Source organism: Coenobita brevimanus, chromosome 1, assembly GCF_032717465.1.
Source record: "Coenobita brevimanus isolate Jiangsu-jjx chromosome 1, ASM3271746v2, whole genome shotgun sequence".
In the NCBI taxonomy this organism is placed as follows: Eukaryota; Metazoa; Arthropoda; class Malacostraca; order Decapoda; family Coenobitidae; genus Coenobita; species Coenobita brevimanus.
This window is the reverse complement of record NC_136954.1, coordinates 60,016,456-60,035,629: the sequence shown is the minus strand read 5'-3', so window position 1 is coordinate 60,035,629 and position 19,174 is coordinate 60,016,456. Positions and strand designations below refer to the sequence as shown.

Sequence of the window (19,174 nt, the reverse complement as noted above, 5' to 3'; positions counted from 1 at the left end):
GTATGTGCTGCATCCCTCAAGCCCTTAAATATTAGATCGCTAGTTGTGACTAATCAAGAATAATACTGTGGCTGTTCTGAAATGAAAGATCAGCTAACTGGCAATGGTAATACTTTGAATGGGAAGGTTATGTCTGGTTTTATATTTTCTGCTGAAGAATATAAAAGGTCACAGTAGAGATGGGGACCTTAGGTAAGTGGTTGGTGATTTTCTCAGTACTGGCACACCATTGGCAACAAGTCCACACAGTATAGGTGGCTTGCTGGGCCTGTGTGGCTAGTGTGCATTCTGATAACAGCCACACTATGTCAACTGATGGGATGAGGGGCACAGGGATGAGTAGCAACATTAGGCTGAAAGAAGGCCAGGTGTACGACAGCTGGAATAAGTGAGGTACAGTATATGTATATGCCTCCCAAGATGATCAGCAGGCCCTTTGGCCTAGTGAGTGGAGAAGAGGACTCAGTAATATTAATAATAAATATAATAATAGTAGTAGTAGTAGTAGTACTGTACTAATAGTAGTTGCGACCCCAGGCTCATCTGAGATTGAACCCAGTGGACTGAAGGCAGACGTTGTCCTTCTTCCACAGTCCACCATTCACACCTCAGGGGAAGGGGGGGGGGGTTTGAGGGTACATTTGTGTAACTAACTGGGCAGCTCCACCGCCCAGTCATTCAGGCTCCACTACGTGAAAGTGTCCTTCAGCACCAGAAGAGTCATGTTGCAGATAAACAACAGTGTTCACAGAGTGAGTTTGACTTGTTGCCATGTCATGCCAACACTGGAGGTGCATGAGCCAGGGGGGGGGGGGGCTAAAGAGGGAGAGAAAATAAAGGAAAATAAAAGGTGGGAGTGAATTTATATCTATTATCAGTTGTACAGTACTGTACCATACTCATACTTGAAAGGGCAGCCAGGCAGGTAAAGTGTTTTGGGAACAGGAAAGCCATGTACTGTTAAAGATCACTAGCAAGAGGTTAAGAAACCCTGACAAGTTCAGTGCCAGAAGCTAGGACACGTCAGAGCTCTGCACCAAGGACATTATGAAGTTGTGACATGTCCAGCTTTGAAGGAGAAATCCTGAATATAGGTCACTGATGTAGAGGAGCATCACAGGATGTATGAATTGTCAATACAGTATCATCTTTAAAAAAAAGAAAAATTAGCAGAAGGTATCCATGTCAGGAAAGAGAAAATGGACAAAGACCGTGTCTTGTCTGGAACAAGGAAGACAGAAGCTGTGAGAAGGAAAAACTACAAGGTGATAGAAAAAAAAAAAAGAGGTACTGGGGCAGGCTTGGGAGAGTGAATAGAGAGGGTGTTGTGAAACTGCACACTGTGGACGAGAGAGGATTTTTTCAATAACGGACAGCTCAGGGACTGGAGTTCAGTTAGGGAGTAGAAGTAGTGGACAGAAGTTAGGTGACTTTGGGTAGGTTGGGCATAGCAGAGGCACCAGTGTAAAAGCCTGCAATCCAGCTCCAAGCAGTTATGCTATTCCTCACTTGTCTTTGGTTACACCAGCTTAGATTAGTTTACGCCCATTTTATTTTCAAATGTACTATCACAATCAAAAGTTCGATGGCATTTGCCAGCCAACTGTGGCAGTGGAAGATGTTACCTAAAATAAATTCGTAATAGCAATGCAAAGCACATCACAGAAGAGTATGAGAAGGAAGGACATTGTAATGTTCAGAAAAGAATAAGTACAGTATGGAGGGAAGGACACAGCGGTGGCAGGAGATTGTCAACAAACATTTGTCCGTATTAATACAAATGTGCCTTTTGGTTGACACAGAATGGCACTGGTGGCACTGACTGAATGTGGTCCAGGCAGCCTGGTGGTGCGTGGGGTCAAGTGGCTGTGGAGCAAGAACAAGCCACTGGCTGTCACTGCTGTGGTTATCATTGGAGCCATCAAGGTCAACAGTTACATCAGGAGGCAGAAGCTGAGGTACAGCAGTATAAGTGGTTGGGGTGTGTGTATACAGTTATTCCTTTTTAAGCATCCTTTCCACCAAGCTGAGCCCTTATGCTAAATTGCCGGTGAATTATGCTAATAATTATCTATGAAAGCTGCATTGTTCCTTAAGGATACATTATAAATACAGTACTGTACCTGAATTGTAACTACACAGTCAAAGACTCTGAGATCAAATCTGAATACAGTACTGTACAGTATTTTTATTTATGTCATACTAGACACTATGCTGCCAGTACTCAATAATTTTGGAGAATCATGTGCTAATCTACTTTATGATAGGCAAGAAGTGCATGGCCGGTATTTTTCCCTCAAAGCACCAGAAGATATTTTACCGTAGTTTTGTGAGCATTTTCAGTCTTTCTGTGGTGTTCTAAGGTGATTTAGTATAAAATGATTTTTTAGTACATACATCTTAGTTTATGGTAAAATGTTGCTTCTGTCTGTTATACCAACCCAGTGGCATATTTGTGTATTCTGTGTGGTTAGGCGTTGAAGAAAGGAAATTTAACAATAAAATAATGATTTTCACTAAGCGCTGATTCTTACTGCAAATAGTTAAATACCAGAAATAAAGGGAAAACTTAAGACAGGAGTTATCAGCAAAATTTACACAGGTAAATGGTACGTATGATACATCCATCATTCATCCTTCAAACCCAAGAAAATTAATTAGTAAATTGTTATCTAATTAAATATATTGTCTTATCCATTGATTGTGTACTTGTCTGCATGAAATATTTTCCTTTTATGCTGCAACTCAATCCACTTTCTCTTCTTAATATCAGAATTTGCAATTGTTAGGTTATTTTGAAGTGTTGTTTCCAGTGTTACAAAATGTTTTTAAGTTTACAGTCATATTACAGATGTTTTGTGTACTGTATTTTATTACTCTAACAGGAGTAAAAAAAAAAAGAAAAAATGTTCTGGTGGTTACAGGAAGAAATGGGACAGTGCTGGGAAGGATGTGGTGGTTCTTCATATGTTCAAACGAGGCAAGTTCTGTCCCAACCTGTCACCGTTCGTTGTCAAGCTGGAGATGTACCTACGAATGGCAGACATTCCATACCAGGTATGACTTTTGCTTACTAATCATTTATTTGTTTTACATTTATTTTCTATTCATCATCAAGCTGACCCTGTTTGATGTGTTCATAAAGGTTTAAAGATAAGACTACAGCTCTCTGATATCTTTGAGACATCAGTCGGAAAAAATGAAATCTCGGTCATAGTCTCTCACCATCCCTCTTACTTAGCTGCCATAGGAGCCTTGAGGTTGCGGACACTGAGTGCTGGGGAATTACATGAGTAATTCCTTCATTCTTTCCTCTTTCTTCTGCTGCAGGTGACTTTACACTCCCTTTGGTGGCTTTCTTTCCTTCATTCTTTCCTCTTCCTTCTGCCTGTGGGTGACTCTGCATTGAGTGACAAGCCAAATGGTTTCCTGTACACCAGGAAACCATTTACTACGTTGGGTTGTAACCATATAACCAAATTTTGGCTCTTGGTGGTTTAGTGGGAAATAAAGGTGCTCCAATCGAATTGAGCCAGTGAAGGTTTATATCCAAGGGGTGGATGGGGTTTATTGCTCACATAATGCCACCAAGGGATGAGTGAGGCAGGTCACTCTCATCTTAAATGCCTGGTCCAACTTTCTTAGCCCTGGGCTCCTGCGCTTCTCATGGGGCAACATAGGATTAGATGATGGATGGATGGATAAGCCTTTTCTTTATCTTCAAGGTTTATTTAGTATTTTCTTTATCTTCAAGGTTTATTTAGTATTTTCTTTATCTTCAAGGTTTATTTAGTATTTTCTTTATCTTCAAGGTTTATTTAGTATTATATCAATAAAAATAGGTTTACAAATACTTTTTTAAATGGTAAACTTTATATCTTCAGTAGCTTAAATATTTACCATCTTTATGTGTGAAATTACATTTTCTTTTAAAACTAGCAGTGAAACTGCAGGAATAGGAAAATTAGCTGTATAGGTGTCAGTGGACCTTCAGCAATATTCCATAAACAATATTTTTGTGCTTTACTGTGCATATGACCTTGCTACATTGTCATCTTTAGTTATTATCAAGCCACCACCAGAAGATTTTATGCAACTTCAGAGGAATCTCCTCTAGTGAAAAGATTTTAAAGTTACATGTACCTCACCAGTTTGAAAAGTCTAAGCTGAATACTGTATAGTCATCTGGAGGTTGCAAGAGTAAACTGTGAAATATTTCTGCTAAAGGAGTTGATACAAAAAGAATATCAGAAAAGGCAACATACATAGTGGGCTTATTGTACGGTATTCACACCTGCCTTTTATTTCCCATGGTTGTCACAGATTGACTATGATGAACCTATGGGCCCTAAAGGAAAGGCCCCATGGATCACCCTGAATGGTGAGGACATAGCGGACTCCCAATTGATCATAGAGAGGCTAGGGCAACAGTTTGGCAAGGACTTCAGCGGTCACCTCACTGCCGAGCAACGAGCTGTGGCCACCGCTATGAGAGTCATGGTGGATGAGCATTTGTTGTGGTAAGGCAGTGATTGAGTACCTCCTACTTTAGTAGTCAGATAAAAATAAACCCTTCAACCTTAGACATCCCTCTAGAATTTTATAGAGTACTGTTCTTGCTACCACTTTTTTTTTTTTTTTTTTTTTTTTTTTTAATAGCTAAATATAACCCCTCCTCCAGTTCAGATAATCTCTGCACAGTTGAATAAAAGTGTAGAGAGGGCAAGCATCAAACATAATTAATGTCCTCAAGCCAAAAGGTAAGCAATAACACCCACTTCTGCAACACCCTTTGAGTGATGTAGACATAAAGCTTAGCTACTGTATGTAGTACATTTTATACTCTAGGATATGGCATGCCTGTCAGACAGGATATCATTGGTGCAGGAAGTGTGGGGAAAGTGTACCTGTTTCACTTAAAGAATTTTATAGATATATTTACCATACATTAACCCCTAGAGTCCGCAAATCTTCAGGACCGACTGTCACCCCAGCCGCAAAAAAGCATTGGTTTTTAAACTTTCGCTGAGGTAAAATTTTCTCATAACAATTTGAAGAGCTTGAATTTACACACCTGAAATGCCAATCTCAGTCCCATAGACCTAATGGTTACTGCACAATCAACCGTCAAATATTATAATAGTTACCCCTTGTGTCTGGACGAAAATAGGAAAATTTTGGCATATACCTATTGTTTGCCACATAACCTTTCAAAAATCACCAAAATCAATATGCAACATATGCCTAGGCATGAAACAAGCTGTATGAGTGTGCATCAAAAATGATGGAAAATGGGTTAAGTATACAAAGAAACTAATATTCTGTGGCTAATAACCTTACTTAAATAGTTAATAACAGATATAATGTACATTCCATTGCATAAAACAGGTTGAGGGTAATAGCCTGTAAGTGACGCAATGATGTGGTGTTTGGCTTGCATTATTTGGGTGGGAGATGACAGATGATGAACCTGTTGGGCAGAGGGAAGTGGAGTGCGTGTAGGGGGGGCCCAGGGAGGTGGACGGGGGGTGGGGGGCCTCAATAGGGAGGGAATATGCCTGCTACACACCCCCACAATGGTATGGAGAGGGTGGGAGGAGACAGTGAGAGGAGGATCCAGTGGGGCAGAGGGAGGTGGAGAGAGATGGCCAAAGGGGGGGGGGCCTCCCACCACATCGAGGGGGACTAGTCATGCCAGACACCACCAGATATTGTTGTTCCCATTTGCTAACTTCCATATACGTCATCAAATAGGCATGGCAACCTCTCCCCAGTTTTTTGTGGCTTCTACTAAATCGATGTGGATCTAACAGAATGTACCTTATTGAAAACACATCGATCAATGATGAACGGACTTTAGGGTTAATAAAAATCCATTCACAAATCACCCTTTCAACTTTCAGTGAAACACTGGAAAACTCAAGGTGCACTCATTCACGTGTAGTGATGGGTTAAAGACACCGTTCATTTAATTGCAGGAACATGTTTTGGCCAAGAAGTGCTCAAGTTAGCAGACAAAGGTTGATTCACCCCATATGTGGCCACTTGTCAAGATGCGTGCTTTGGGTTGTAGGGAAATATGGAAATTTTGAAAAATTATACAAGGTTTGGAGCGCTGCTTCAGACAACTGAAAATGTTCTCTGAAAGGCATGTCATATCCATGGGGTTCAGGGTAGGTGATCAGCATTTACCCCTGGTGCATAGTTATCAAAGCACAGTATGCAGTAGTCCCTCAGTTATCTGATGTAATAAGAGCCAAAGGCATGTCCGGGTAGTGGCAATTTCTGGATAATGAACAATATCCCCCCCCCGTACTATACCCGGACCCTACCTATACCCAATCTCCAATGTACTGTATACCTAACCTACTTGTAAAGTACCTTTGCTTACTTTGGCAGTGTTTTCCAGTTATTAAGGCATATTTAGAGGTCAAAACACACACAGAAATATCGAAAGTAATTTATAACACCAAGAAAACCACGCAAATATCACACTGAAAACCAAAAAACACCCTAGCTATACACTGCTGTATGTACAGTACTCCTCCCAATTTTTGCCCTGTTTTCAGGTCAGTCTACCATATGCAGACATCAAAAGACAAACAGAAATATCCAGTGTAATGCTAAACACCAAGAAAACTATTAAAAAAAAAAAATATGCAGTACCCCTCCAAATTTTGGCAGTTTTCGAGTCATTTTGCCATATTGAGACATCAAAACACACATAGGAATAGCCATATTAATGCTAAACACCAAGAAAACAATGCATAAATAACAAAAATCAACAAAAAACCTGAAGACAGTTGGAAAATCAGTTATCTTTGCAACATGAGTGATAGCTACTCCCTGAGCACAAAATAAGGAAAAAATTCCACGGCCAAATATGCTACCGGAAATTGGTGTTATTGGTAGAAATGGTATGCCATCATCTTCACTGGTTTTTGTACGATAAGATATGCCAGTTAAAATACAGAAAACTGATGAGTAAAATAACAAAACTGCAGTGAGAATAAACAGTGTTTAAGAGTAAAACTTAGCTTCATATAAATTCCCACCATCATAGTGCAACATTTTGCCTGCACCTTGCAAGAGTCTAGTTGCAGAATTTCATGAGCTTTCTCGTGGATTTCATGGAATTATGATACGACCAGCCAACGGCCATGCCACATTGAGTACACCGTTTCCCGTCCGATCAGCGAAGTTAAGCAACGTTGGGTCTGGTTAGTACTTGGATGGGTGACCGCCTGGGAACACCAGATGCTGTTGGCATCCCTACGTGTCAAGTGGGGTTGGTGGAGGATTAGTGCCCCTCCCTGTAAAACAATTAACTCTAAGCCCTTGACCACCCCATTTGGGATACATGGCGTCTGGCAATGGATGGATGGATGGATGATACGACCAGTAGTATTTGAATAACTTGCCAAAAACTTTAAAAAGTCATAGGTCTGTGCATTCAGCGTGAAGGAGGGGAGGGACTGAGGAAGTGAGAGGGGAGCTGGGAGACCTGGCTAGCAAGGCGGGAAGCATGGGAGGGTATGGAGGAGGGATGGGAGAGGGGGAGAAGTGAGGCTGTGGGCAGGATTTTCACCCTTTTGTCACTAGGCGGATGGACGTTTTCACCTGACTTGTGGCTTGTGGTCTGTCTTACATGCACATTGGCTAATGGGAAACACAACTCCCAGTATTCGGGCGACTTTGGACGTTTGGTGTAGAGGCAGTCAGGCGCTCTCACCTGACTTTTGACTTGCGGTCTCTGTTAGATGTGCAGTGGCAGTTGGGAAAGACTAATACCGGTGGCCTCATGAATTTGGACATCCAGTGGGGATGCGTACGGATATTTTGACACCACTTGTGGATTACAGTCGGTATTACTTGGGTGCTGGAGGTTTGTAGGGAGTGATCAGACCAGGGTGCAACTCTGACCACAGTACAGGGGCAGATGGACATCTTAGCTCAGGTTGTGGGTTACAGCCTATTTCCTGCGCACGGCTAGAGCCCAACATGTCGGCTGGCCAGCTGAAGTTTCTGGGGACTTTTACATCCGGATAATGGCAAGTAAATTCGGATGGTTTAATAGAGCCAAGGTCCAGTATCCAGGTAATGAACAGGTCCGGATACTGCATGTCCGGATAAATGAGGGATTACTGTAGCATAAAAGCAGTAGCTTTTGTTTGATGTTGATAGTTGGCACTGTAGAGTATACAAGAATGGGGACTGCAAGATGGAGTCATACATGTGAGGTGCCCCTGCAACAATACAGTAACCGACAGGAGGTAAAAAACAAGAAAATAGTGATTGCAGTCGGGAGGACCCACCCAGCCATGTCCTGCACAAACATTGATGTAACATCATTGGTGCACTGGCTGGGCGGGGGCATTCCCCTCAACCCTCATCCTCTGCTTTTTCATATTTCACTTGTTATTGTCACTCATTTTTAAATCTTTAAAGCATGGTATGTTGAGAAACAGAGAGAGAGAGAGATTTAGGTAGACCCTTTTACTATAACCAGCCACTTTTGACCCATGTGAATGTCCCTTGGAATGTGCAGTATAATCAGAGAGCAACATCAACTGCATCATAAAGCAAGCAGATGTGTATCAAAAGTAAATGATTTTGTTAGTCCTCAGAATGAACAGGTATGTAAAAGCTTTCTTGTATGCACTGCTTCTGAAAAAATAGTACCTTACATTGCACTGTATTAGATTGTGCTGCCTTCCCAATTACATGATACATGTTGGTCAAGTACAGTTACTCCTCACATATCATTAAGAGACTTGCAAACACAAAGGAATGTGAAGGATAACTTTGTGATGCCCGCATTCTGGCCGTAGGTTAATGGGCTGTAAGCTTAAACTTTAAAAAATTAAAATTTTTGACTTTTAAGCAACTATTTATGAACCTTTGTTATGCCCACATTTCTGGCACTAGGTTAATGAATGATAAGCTTAACTTTAAGAAAATAAAATTTTTGACTTTTAATCAACTATTTATGAGCTGTGAATGACTTTAATGAACAGAGATACGAAACATCTTTAAGCAAGACAAGGCTGAGGAGTACCTGTATAACTAGCGCTAGCTTGAAGTATAAAGCTCGCTTTTCCCTTCCCACCCTGCAGGGCCATAGCTCACTGGAGGTATGTCATAGAGCGTGGTATGCCTCTTCTCAACTGCATGGAGTTTCCCTACTGGTCCAGATTCATTATGGGACATTACGTCAAGAAAGTCAAACAAGTGTTGTGGTTCCAAGGCATGGGGAGGCACCAGACTGTTGATATCGAGGAGATGGGTAGGAAGGACCTCATGGCTCTGTCCCATTATTTAGGTAAGTGTGGCAGTGTCTGCTATTGAGTGCACAATTACAGTTGTGGACATACATATTGATCCACTTCATTATAATTAAAAAATGAGAGGAAGTAGTAATTTTCAAAAACCCAATGATGCAAAGTGTGGAGCCCAACATAACTCATATCTAGGAATATAGTTAGGCTCCCAGTTGCACAGATCTCTGATAAACAGTGAGAAGAGGTGCAGTGTTATGACACTTGAGCCTCATCCCATAAAAAGACATAAGGTAAAGCTTTTATATATCTCTATATATGTATATATACTGCATATATAACATCATTGTTATCTGGACATCCCTTCCCACCCTGGGGCAGGGTGAGGAGTACCAACATCCAGACAGCCCAGTCCAGTGGGCCACACTTCCATTCACTCATCATTCAAGCCCCTGGAATCCTGGCTCTATTTGATGCACCCAAAACTTCCATCACATTGTGTAGCTTCACATAAACGTATCCAATAGAGTCAGTCCTGACGCTGTCACTTAAAAGAGGGGTGCCAAATCCCTGATCATGCTCTTCTCACGACATTCATCCAGTCAGCTTGATCTCTTGTCAGCCTCTAGCCTCACTGACTTCCTTACCTCTCTTCCTCACACACTCATCCACCATATCCCTCCACCTTCTCCTTGGCTACCTTGCCTCCTCCCTCCTTCAGATTCGCTCAGATATACCTTTTTCACCACTCTGTTGTTATCCATTCTCTCCGCATGACCATACCATGTCAGTACACTCTATTCGGTGCTGGTGTCCACAGACTACTCACTCTGCATCTTTCATGAACTACATTATTTCATATTCTATCCACTCTCTGTACTCCATCTACATTCCTCAGTAGTCCCATCTCCACTGCTGTCACTCTTGACTTTTCATTTTCATGTGACACCATAGTCTCACATGCATACGTTGAAGTTGGCACTAACATTCCTGCACGTAAGCCTCGCACAGCTGCAACACTCATGCCTCTGTTTCTTATCAAGGCCGTCATAGCACCAGCTACCTTCCTCCCTTGTCACTCTGCTTTCCACTTCATTTGCACATTTTCCTCTCGTCACTATCACTGTACTCAGGTATTTGAACACTTTCACCAGCTCCAGTCTCTTTCCATTCACAGTAACATCACAGTGGGAGTCACCTTCTCTCTGTCGATTACCATCATTTTATTCTTTTCAACATTTACTCTCAGGGCGTGACACTCACAGACATCAGCAAAACTCTGGCTGAATCGGTAGAGAGGCGGCTTGCAGTCCTAATGGACCCAGGATCGAATCTCGGCTGGGGCAGGGAACAGTTTAAGGATTTGAATTTCCTAAAAGCAGACTTTCCTGATCTACCAGATGACCCGCCGACATGTCATAAAAGTACCCCCGCTAATACCAATACACCAGTCCTGTATGAGACAGCCCTAGCATGTACACTGTATTCAATATGGACGGTGGGTGTTAGCGCCCAAGTGGTGACATGTGGAGGTGTAGGAGGACTACTGGGCCTTGGGATAGGCAACTGCCCCCAAGAAATAGGCCCTCAGCCTTTGCCCAGAGTAGCATTTAAAAAAAAAAAAAAAAAAAAAAAAAAAAAAAAGCTCTTGTCCGGTATTTGCAAGTAGCACTGCATCATCAGCCAACAACAAATTTGAGATATTCCATCCACCACCATTCATTACCAATGCCTTCCCTCTGTCCATTACTCGTGTTTTTACATCTCTCATTACCCTATCCTATATATATTGAACCACCATGGGCACATCACACAACCATGTCGCACGCCTACACTGATCGTTAACCTTTCACTTAGATGCCCATTTACCCTTACACATGCCTCACTACTATCATAAAAACTCTTGATGGCACCTGGCAACTTACCATTTACACTGTACATACGGAAAACCTTCCACAATCTTTCGTTGTCTACTCTGTTGTATGCTTTTTCCAGAACCATAAATGCTATGAACACCTTATAGTCCTCACAAGCCATCTCCACTATGTCTCAGTGTAAGTACAGTATTTGATCCACACAGCCTCTGCCACCCCTAAGGCCACCCTGTTCATCACTCACTAGGACTTCTGATATCTCTCTTACTTTATAATAATTGTTACATATACCTTTCTTACAACACTCAGCAAACTTATGCCATGATAATTCTTGCACTCGCTTCGCTCACCTTCTTCTATGTACAGGAGTACAGTCACAGCATTTTACCACTCTGCTGGCAGTTTCACTCATCCATTGCCTTCTTACATATATCCAACAAGCACTTCAATCTGCTCTCCCCACTACACTTAATCTTCTCTGCAGACACCTCATCATCCCCAGCTGCTTTCCCATTTTTCAGCAACTTCTTGGTGTTCTTCACCTGTGCAAGGGTCACATTTCCTGGTACTGCATTCCTTCTCTGCACACACCCTAAAGTCTCAATTCCCATTCATCAGGCATTCAAAATGGTCATTCAATCCTATGTCGTCCCATGAGGAGCGTAGGAACCCAGGGACAAGCAAGTTGATCCTGACATTTAAGATGAGAGTGACCAGCTTCACACATCCCTGAGTGGCATTACATGAGCAGTAAACCCCAACTACCCCTTGGATATAAACCTACACAGGCTCAATCTGATTGGAGCACCAGGCGCCATAATTTGGTTATATGAATACCATCCAGCGTAGTAAATGATTTCCTGGTGTACAGGAAACAATTTGGCTTGTCACTCAGTGCAGAGCCACCTGTAGGCAGAAGGATGAGGAAAGAATGAAGGAAAGAAAAAGTGTAAAGTCTCCCATAGGCAGAGGAAAGGGCAGACACCCAAAGCAGCACTACAGCGAGTGAGTGGATGGTAAGTGCCCCACCTACCCCCCCACACACACATACAGTATATATATATATATATATATATATATATATATATATACACACACAAGTGTGTGTGTGTGTATGTATGTGTGTGTGTTTGTATATATATATATATATATATAATATATATATCATCATCATCATCATCATCAGCCGTTTGAGTATCCACTGCAGGACTGGCCTATCCCTACCGATATATAATATATATATATATATTTTATACACACACAGTCAGCGCTCATATAATGTGTGATCCTACAGTGCAAAACTCACATACGGTACTACAGAAGGCAAAATTTGATGCCCAAATTTATTCTATCTATCTATAGCCTGACGCCCTAATCCCGCAAAGGGTGGCCAAATTTATTCGCAGTGAAAATGATACATTATGTGGGCGGAGGTAACAGCCCATTTTTTTGAGAATCATAGCGATGATAGACATAATGCAGCCAGAAACCCCAAATTATGGTTCAGTCATAATGCGGTGAGAACAGACATAATGCAGCCTGTGATAGTCATAGCGCAGGTTTTATCAACCTATGACGTATGGTTGTCATGTGCCTTCGTGGCATGTCCTCACGGTCCACTGAGCATTCCTGTCCCAGTTGAACCTACCCTCTCCCCGCGCTCTGGCTCCACATGTGCTCAGTGTGATCTTTTGTCTTTTTTTTGGCCATGGAGCCCCACTCCACCTCCCCCCAGCAAGGCCACAACCTCATCCAATCGAGGTGAGGGATCCTCCAGTGTTTGTATGTAATGAAGTCTTTATTAGGAACAAAGGGGTACAAAGGAATGCAAACAGCAATAGACCTAATGGTTCTTTCGAGGCTGCTTGTTACAGAGGAGACTATTGTTATATTCTGGAAAAAAAAAAAAAAAAAATTGCCCCAAAAGGCGAACTTGGGGTAGGCTTTAACATGTAAACATAAGGCCCTATAATGTGGAATTCTCATAAAGTGAGACCTTCCGGGTACAAAATTCGCATGTTATGTGAGCGCTCGCTGTATATACGGTCCAGTGGATTGATAGAATTTCCACTTGGCAACACTGATTGGACTTCATAAACATAGTGTTAAGATGGCATTGTGATAGGAAGTAACTTTTTGTAAGGAATGGGTTGTTTGTTTGTTATCTTGTCTCGTACCCTTCTTTTACATAAAAATATTTAAGAAACCAAAGACATATACAGTACTGAATAGAGATTCTGAAAGTGGACTTCATAAACATAAACAGTGTTAAGATGGTATTGTGGAACAGGTAACTTTCGTAAGGAAGGGGTTGTTTGTTAGTTTTCTTGTCATGTACCCCTCGTTTACATAAAAATAGAGATGCCAAATACAGGTACAGTATACAGTACTGAAAAGAGATTCTGAAAGGTGAGTGTGTATTTGAGTGAAAACTACTCATATCGAGCAACTTTACTGCAGTCTTGGTTGAGACATACTTTTTTTCTCAGAACTGTTCTTCCAGAATTAGGGTGCGTCTTTCACACCGTAGCATCTAATATGCCACGAAATACGGTATATACTGGCATATTATATAAAAGTGACATTAGAAAAGCATAAAACAACAAGTGACCAAGGGTTTCCTGATACCATCACTACGTAATGGAGGTGGAGAGGAGTTGGAGGCCAGTCCCAACCTCAACTCAGTTTGGGATCTCTCCCACCCCCAGCACCAAGCCAGCCATCGGATTGCCACAGCTTGTTGTTTTATGCCAAATTTCATGGCTTGATTAGTAGGGTGTCTTTAAAAATCTTATCGGTCAGCATGTTTGGTTGTAACAGTTCTTAGGGGGGAAGTGGAGGTTAGGTTTGGGATGAGATTAAAACTTTAAGTCTAAGTATGGGTTTCAGTTACTGGAATTAAACAGATTTTAATTAAAAAGTACCGTAAGTTAACACATTAACCACATAACTTGAGTATGACTGTTTTGCTTAATCCCTTCTATACCACATTACTGTATTAGGGTACCTGTGTACTGCGCAAAAAATAATGTCCGTGGCATGCCACAGAAACTGAGCGTGGAACAGTACTGTACCACACTATTAAGGTGATGTGTTGGAGGTGACTCGGAGTGCGGTATTGAACCTATATGATACCCTCATGTTGGCATCTGCACCAATGCTGTGGAAGTATACAATGATGTCATGATACACCGTGGTAGAAAAGGGGCAGAGAGTCCTGTAACTGTTTGTCTAAAATGTGGAATCATATTATTTCCCCACACCTGCACCTTATGTAGAGAGGCTTAAAATGATGGGGAATTATGTCTAGGGTGATATTAGAGAAGCTTGGAAGCATTATTGTGGTAGCTGCCTTGATTGAACTTTGGGATTAGGAATCTTGTCTTTGGTAGACAGACTGAACAAGATAGTGTAATCAGTCATCCTATGCGTCAGGTGCAACATAATGTGGCGTTGGGTGTACGACCACAACCACGGAGTGTCACAACTAACCAACTGGGGGACAGTCCTGCCATTCCATTATTTCTACCGACCACTTGTGTCACGCCTCCTGAGCTGGCAGGCATACATGCAAGGCGTCGGGCGGCACACGCAGACGGAAGTACTGACAATGGGGTGGCAGGACCTCAAGGCATTATCGGACTTTCTTGGTGGGAGCAGATAAGGTTGTGGTTTGACTATGTTGTAGCTGAACATTTATACCTTTTTGGTGTTGAAGATTTGCTTTATTAATTTAATTGCAGTACCTGTTAAGGTTGTGGGTTTTACTCAAGTTGAGAATGGTAATGGTAAAATGATGTTAATCCTACAGTACCAATAACTCTTGTGTAATATGATGTGTTATAGCTGTCCTTGTATCTCTGGGTGCTAAAAAGTGGTTATGTATCCAGAATTAAAAAGAACAGTATGGTCATTAGTCAAACACCAGAAAGGTTGTGTTGAGAACTGCAGTGCATAGTGAGCAGTTTATTGTAGTAAAGAGGTAATCCTAGCTTCAGTAATTCAGTTATTGCCTTTTATTTCATTAGACATTGTTTAGTGTAGTTAGATCACATGCTGTACAATACCTGTAGTTTCTCGTGTCTGAGTGGATTTAGGATAATGTGGTGTTGCAGGTGCTGTGTAGTTCAGTTTTGTTTGTAAATTATTACTGATTGGTTCTTTTCATGTAGGTATTTCCTTTTACTTTGGTTGTAAACCTTGATTTTATAAGGCTTCAGAATGTGTTGGGTATTATTACAGTTGTTGTTGTTTATGGCACAGTTGTAAACTTCATCAGGTGATGTTTGATCACAGTGCATGTTCAGTGTACTGTACATTACTGTATTGTTATTGCTGGCATGGTCATTGATTTTGTCCCAAACTGGAACAGATTGTTGGGTGAGGAGGGTGAGAAGTGTTACTGTCGGGGGTAGGGTTGCAAGAGGCAGACTGAAAAAGACCTGGAATGAGGTCATCGTGTGTGACCTACGGGACAAGGGACTGAATAGGGAGGCTACCAAAAATCGAGCAGGATGAAGAGCTGCCATTAGGTGACCAAGGCCGATGCATGCAAGCACATTGGAGCCTTTATAAATTAAACGAAATGATGAAATGATGTATCCCATTTTCATCCATTGCTTATCATCCCATATTTCCAGGGAAGAAGCCATATCTGATGGGTGACAAGACCACAGAGGTTGACTGCACTGTGTTTGGAATGCTGTCACAGATTGTTTGGAATTCGCCTAATTCCCCCTACCTCAAGATGCTGGACAGTAAGTAATTTTTTTATTATTTTTAGTATCATCATCATCATCATCAGCCACTTTGATCAAGATAATTCACATGGTGGAAAAGCAAAATTACCAGGAAGGAACTGGGTATGTACAATAAGAATCCCCAATTTGTAACAGTAAGGGCTGTGAAAGATGTCACTGTCCCTGATTTCACAGAAACAGAAGTTTACTTGTTGGCAAAGTGGGTAGTGTTTGCAGGCCTACAGTCCCCCCCACCTCCCCATTTCCATTCTTTTGACAAGGTTTAAGCATCCTACCAGCACTAAGTATTTTTTGGCAAAGTTATCAGTATACAACTTCCTGAGATGGCTTAAGAACATACAGTGTACAGAACTACAGTAGTTTTCACAAATGCAGGTTGTGCTGGTTTGTACCCAATGATACTGAATTGGCAGGGGTGCAGGGTGGCAAATTTGAGGTGCAGGAGCTCTTGAGAAAAATGATGACCCAAATTACTTATCATCTTGTTTCACTGCCATACTGTGCCCCAGACAGTGAGTGGCAAATGAGGTACACTCAGAAGGCACAGTGATTGTCTCATGAATGGAGCCACCACATCTGAAAGTTATTGTACTGTACCTAATGGCAAGACAAAGGTGAAAATTCTGTGATTGCACACAAATAATTTTTGAATAACCTCACACTGTATATGATGAAATATGTTGTCTTCGAGGGTAGATTTTCGTTGATGCACCTCATTTACGGAAACTTTAACAAATGTTGCTGATTATGAATAAGCATCATTCGTGTATGTCTTTTTTACTTCACCATCATGAGGGTTAACTTCTTGTACTGAAGGTGGTGCCGGGCTCCCATGCACTCTGGCAACACTGCACCCCAGGAGGTGGGGGTAGTGATGCAAATAGCAGATGACATAGTTAGACAGTGTCATTACACGCATTGTAGATGCCCTTCTTACGATATAGTACTTTCAGTTAGTGTTTTATGCAGTGAGCCAGTTGATTTCAAGTACTGTATAACATTTTTCCATAGTCTACATAATCATTCTGGTGATTAGACAGTAATGTGCATGATAATTGTATTATCTCTGAAAAAGCCATGCATATTCTGTGTATTAGAAGAATTGTAAATGCCACATAAATTTAAGATCTTATGAACCCATGATAAACAGTACGGTACAATGAAAAAATCATTTTACTGCATATGACATTTCTACCGATACTGTAATTGCATTATACCTCATTCACATTCTTTTTTCCTCATTTTTCACTTATACTGTACTGTACTTAAAGCAAACATCCTTCAACAGCAGAATTCCCGAATCTGCACAAGTACTGCCAGCGTGTGAAGGAGAGGTTCTGGCCAGACTGGAACAAGTGCCTCAACCCACCCCAGTGAAGGTGTGGGGGGAGCAAGAATGGAGGGAAAAGGGAAGAAAAATGATGCCAAAGAAGCAGTGCAAAAATGGAGGAAGGAAAGCTAAGAAAAGGTATGAGATCCAAATAAGGTAAAGATAATGTGCTAAAGCTGAAATTAAGAAGAAAAAATAGAGAATAAAGGAAACTTGATAAGAATTATCACATCATACTGAAGTCTCAGGCTCATCTGGATATGATCGTCAGGTGAATAGTGATACAGATTGACAGAAACAGTTGTTACAACCAATTTATGATTATCATCATCATCTAATCCTGTGTTGCCCCATGAGGAGTGTAGGAGCCCAGGGCTAGGCAAGTTGGTCCTGACGTTCAAGATGAGAGTGACCACCTTCACTCATCCCTGAGTGGCATTACGTGAACAATAAACCCCAGCCACCCTTTGGATATAAACCTGCACAGGCTCAATCCAATTGGAACTCTTTAATTGCCCACTAAGCCACCAGGCACCATAATTTGGTTATATGGTTACCACTCAGCATAGTAAATGGTTTCACGGTGTACAGGAAACCATTTGGCTTGTCACTTAGTGTAGAGTCACCCATAGGCAGAAGATGAAATAATGAAGGAAAGAAAGACAGAAAAGAGAGTGTAAAGTCACCCATAGGCAGACGGAAGAGGAAGGAATGAAGGAAGTAAAGACAGAAGAGGAAGGAAGCAGGGTTGGGTCCAAGTACAGGCTACTGTACTTAAGTCCAAGTCCAAATACCTGGATATTTTTCAAGAACAAGTACAGCCTTTTTTCAATTTACTTAAGTCCATGTCATTGTACTTAAGTACAAGTACTTTATACCATACAAAAGTGCTCCTATTCTGAAGATGGAAATTATATGATCGTCACATTCTAAAGGTTAAGTTTTTAATGGTAGAAAGTAGCGTATTAGAATATACGTACACTTTATTAATCAAACCATTTCTTGTATGACAGAATATTAAGTCTGCTTAATAATACCTTTATAAGTCCAATTGAATATATAAATTTTTGTTAAATATAATGTACTTGATTGTACTTGGTATTTTTTCAAGTACTTAGGGTCTAAATACAAGTACAACCAAAATTTAAAACTCCAATTACAAGTACTGTACATGAAAAACTGTACTGTACTTAAGTCCAAGTACCAAGTACAAGTACTGTACTTGGACCCAACCCTGGAAGGAAGAGAGGAAAGGGCAGTCACCTGAGGGCAGCACTACATCAAGTGAGTGGATGATGAGTGCCCCCACCTACCACAAATAAGATAATATTAAAAAGAAATTTCAGGGATGGCCCTGAGCTATGATTATGAATGTTCAAAAGTTAAGCTAAAATAAATTAAGGACATCACTATGGTTATTTTAGACTTTAGCAGAGTAAAGAAAAGAGAGAGAGGTCTTAGGAGAAAATGAATATTGTAAGATGGAGAGTTCCATTATGAAAACCTACAGAAATCAAGTAGAGGAAGAGAGAGAGAGAGTAATGTAAATATTTGCCAGTAACTAAATCGTATAGGAAGTCTTTTTTTTTTTTTTTTTTTTTTTTTTTTTTTTTTTTTACATGTCCTCAACCATGCATAGCAAGGTTTCATAATGCGGATTCTTATACCCTTTGTATGTAGTTGTTTGGATGATTTTCTCTGCCAGCTTTACTGGAGGAAGGACAGCCAGGTGTGATATTAAGCTGTGACTTAAAACTTGGCTTTTTAAAGCTGAACATACCTGCATATAGAGTACTATTAATAATTACATAACAGGAAAGGTAGCTACTGTAAACTTGGGTGAATTCAGATGCAGTGCAAGTTTGAACATTCTATAGTTATATAAAAATATATACTACTGAATATCTCATACAATATAACCAAGCAGAAATT

The 19,174-nt window shown here is 41.0% G+C and overlaps 1 protein-coding gene and 1 non-coding gene across 2 annotated transcripts; both read left to right on the top strand.

Moving 5' to 3' along the window:
- The first annotated feature begins 736 nt into the window (after positions 1-736).
- LOC145401370 (failed axon connections homolog) lies at positions 737-19,118 on the top strand. Its single transcript, XM_080273910.1, has 7 exons — positions 737-752; positions 1,803-1,958; positions 2,925-3,057; positions 4,324-4,520; positions 9,117-9,322; positions 15,793-15,909; positions 17,201-19,118. Exons 2-7 carry the CDS (start codon positions 1,804-1,806, stop codon positions 17,287-17,289), a joined length of 897 nt encoding a protein of 298 aa, XP_080130036.1. The 5' UTR covers positions 737-752; position 1,803; the 3' UTR covers positions 17,290-19,118.
- On the top strand, positions 7,151-7,269 carry LOC145390378 (5S ribosomal RNA). The gene has a single exon (XR_013895616.1). It is a non-coding gene; the product is annotated as a 5S ribosomal RNA (ribosomal RNA).
- Positions 19,119-19,174: the final 56 nt, after the last annotated feature.

What these genes read in the sequence shown, in the direction of transcription:
- LOC145401370 (XM_080273910.1), top strand. Translation starts at nt 1,804, where the DNA reads ATGGCACTGGTGGCACTGACTGAATGTGGTCCAGGCAGCCTGGTGGTG. An exon ending in TGGCAGACATTCCATACCAG is followed by an intron (nt 3,058 to 4,323) that starts GTATGACTTTTG and finishes TGGTTGTCACAG; the next exon opens with ATTGACTATGATGAACCTAT. An exon ending in CTACCTCAAGATGCTGGACA is followed by an intron (nt 15,910 to 17,200) that starts GTAAGTAATTTT and finishes ATCCTTCAACAG; the next exon opens with CAGAATTCCCGAATCTGCAC.